Source organism: Cyprinodon variegatus, unplaced genomic scaffold (genome assembly GCF_000732505.1).
Source record: "Cyprinodon variegatus isolate N-32 unplaced genomic scaffold, C_variegatus-1.0 Scaffold255, whole genome shotgun sequence".
NCBI lineage: Eukaryota > Metazoa > Chordata > Actinopteri > Cyprinodontiformes > Cyprinodontidae > Cyprinodon > Cyprinodon variegatus.
Genome location: NW_015150708.1, coordinates 136,803 through 137,878, shown reverse-complemented (window position 1 = coordinate 137,878; position 1,076 = coordinate 136,803). Strand labels below are relative to the sequence as shown.

The 1,076-nt window shown below is 39.5% G+C and overlaps 1 protein-coding gene across 1 annotated transcript in view; it reads right to left on the bottom strand.

Annotated features, from left to right (window-relative positions):
* The window catches only part of LOC107089495 (periphilin-1-like), a 34,946-nt gene extending 34,095 nt beyond the window's left edge, over window positions 1–851 (bottom strand). Inside the window, exon 1 of the mRNA XM_015382325.1 lies at window positions 811–851. Within this exon, the coding sequence (XP_015237811.1) occupies window positions 811–851 (41 nt within the window). The remainder of the gene's footprint in view (window positions 1–810) is intronic.
* Window positions 852–1,076: the final 225 nt, after the last annotated feature.

Sequence of the window (1,076 nt, the reverse complement as noted above, 5' to 3'; positions counted from 1 at the left end):
ATTTTAATCAGGACCATTATGGTAGATTAGAGTTGTACACAATTGATCCTTTATACAAATGCATGAAGGCCATTTGGTTCATATTCACTTTTAGCTTTGACCGTTTAATAGGACTTTAGTTTTAATGGTGAAATAACAGCACAGTGATCAGGTGGAATGAGCTTTAAAAACTAGAAGCAATAGTTATATAAACATACATGCAGCTGAATCTATATAAAGCACTGTTGAACACTAAAAAAAGCATAATAGTCAACTTTTATCGTAATTTTGTACACATAGGGTGTATACAAAATGAAATTTCATTTTGTACCACTCTCATGACATTTCCATTTTATTAAAGTGCAGTAGTGATCACATGTAAACAGTGTGGGAGAAAAACATGATGCAAAAAAAGCATTGATAGGGGAGTTCAGAGCATCCTGAGCTGCACTTTAATACAAGATTTTTAAATGCATCTCCAATCGTCCAAAACCTGGATAAAGTTACAAAATGTCATTGTATCTGGGGTTCCTAATGTCCCATCCATTGGAAACTGCATGAACAGTAAAACTGAGGGTTCGACTGCAAAGCAGAAAGGATTTAGGCAACTTTTATGGTCAGACCAGAGAACCACTGATTTGGGCAAGAACGACATGAACTATGACTGAATTCACACTGCGCGTCTTGATGCTCAATTAGGATTTTTTTTGCAGGAATCTGATTTTAGCCTACAGAGAACAAGGTGGGGTTTTAGAGCCAAAGGGCACTGTCTGCATTCCAATTTATGGGCCACGTCCTCCGGGGGCCAGATTCGAAGGCCGGTGATGTCACAGAGTGGCGCCGAGGTCTGGTCGGACTATAAGACTCCTCATGCGGCCGACAAATGTGTCCTTTTTGCCCAATTTGAAGGATGGGTCCGGATTATCCTATCTATCCTTGCTATCCCAGGATTCATTGCAAGACCAAACAAGACGGCTGCTCCATGATCAGAGGAAAAAGATAGATGGCGCCAAACTGTGGTGAATATTGGTAGTTCAGTTTAATATAACACAAGGATGTGAATAGTTCCGTCTGAAACAAATGAAAATGGTTGTTTT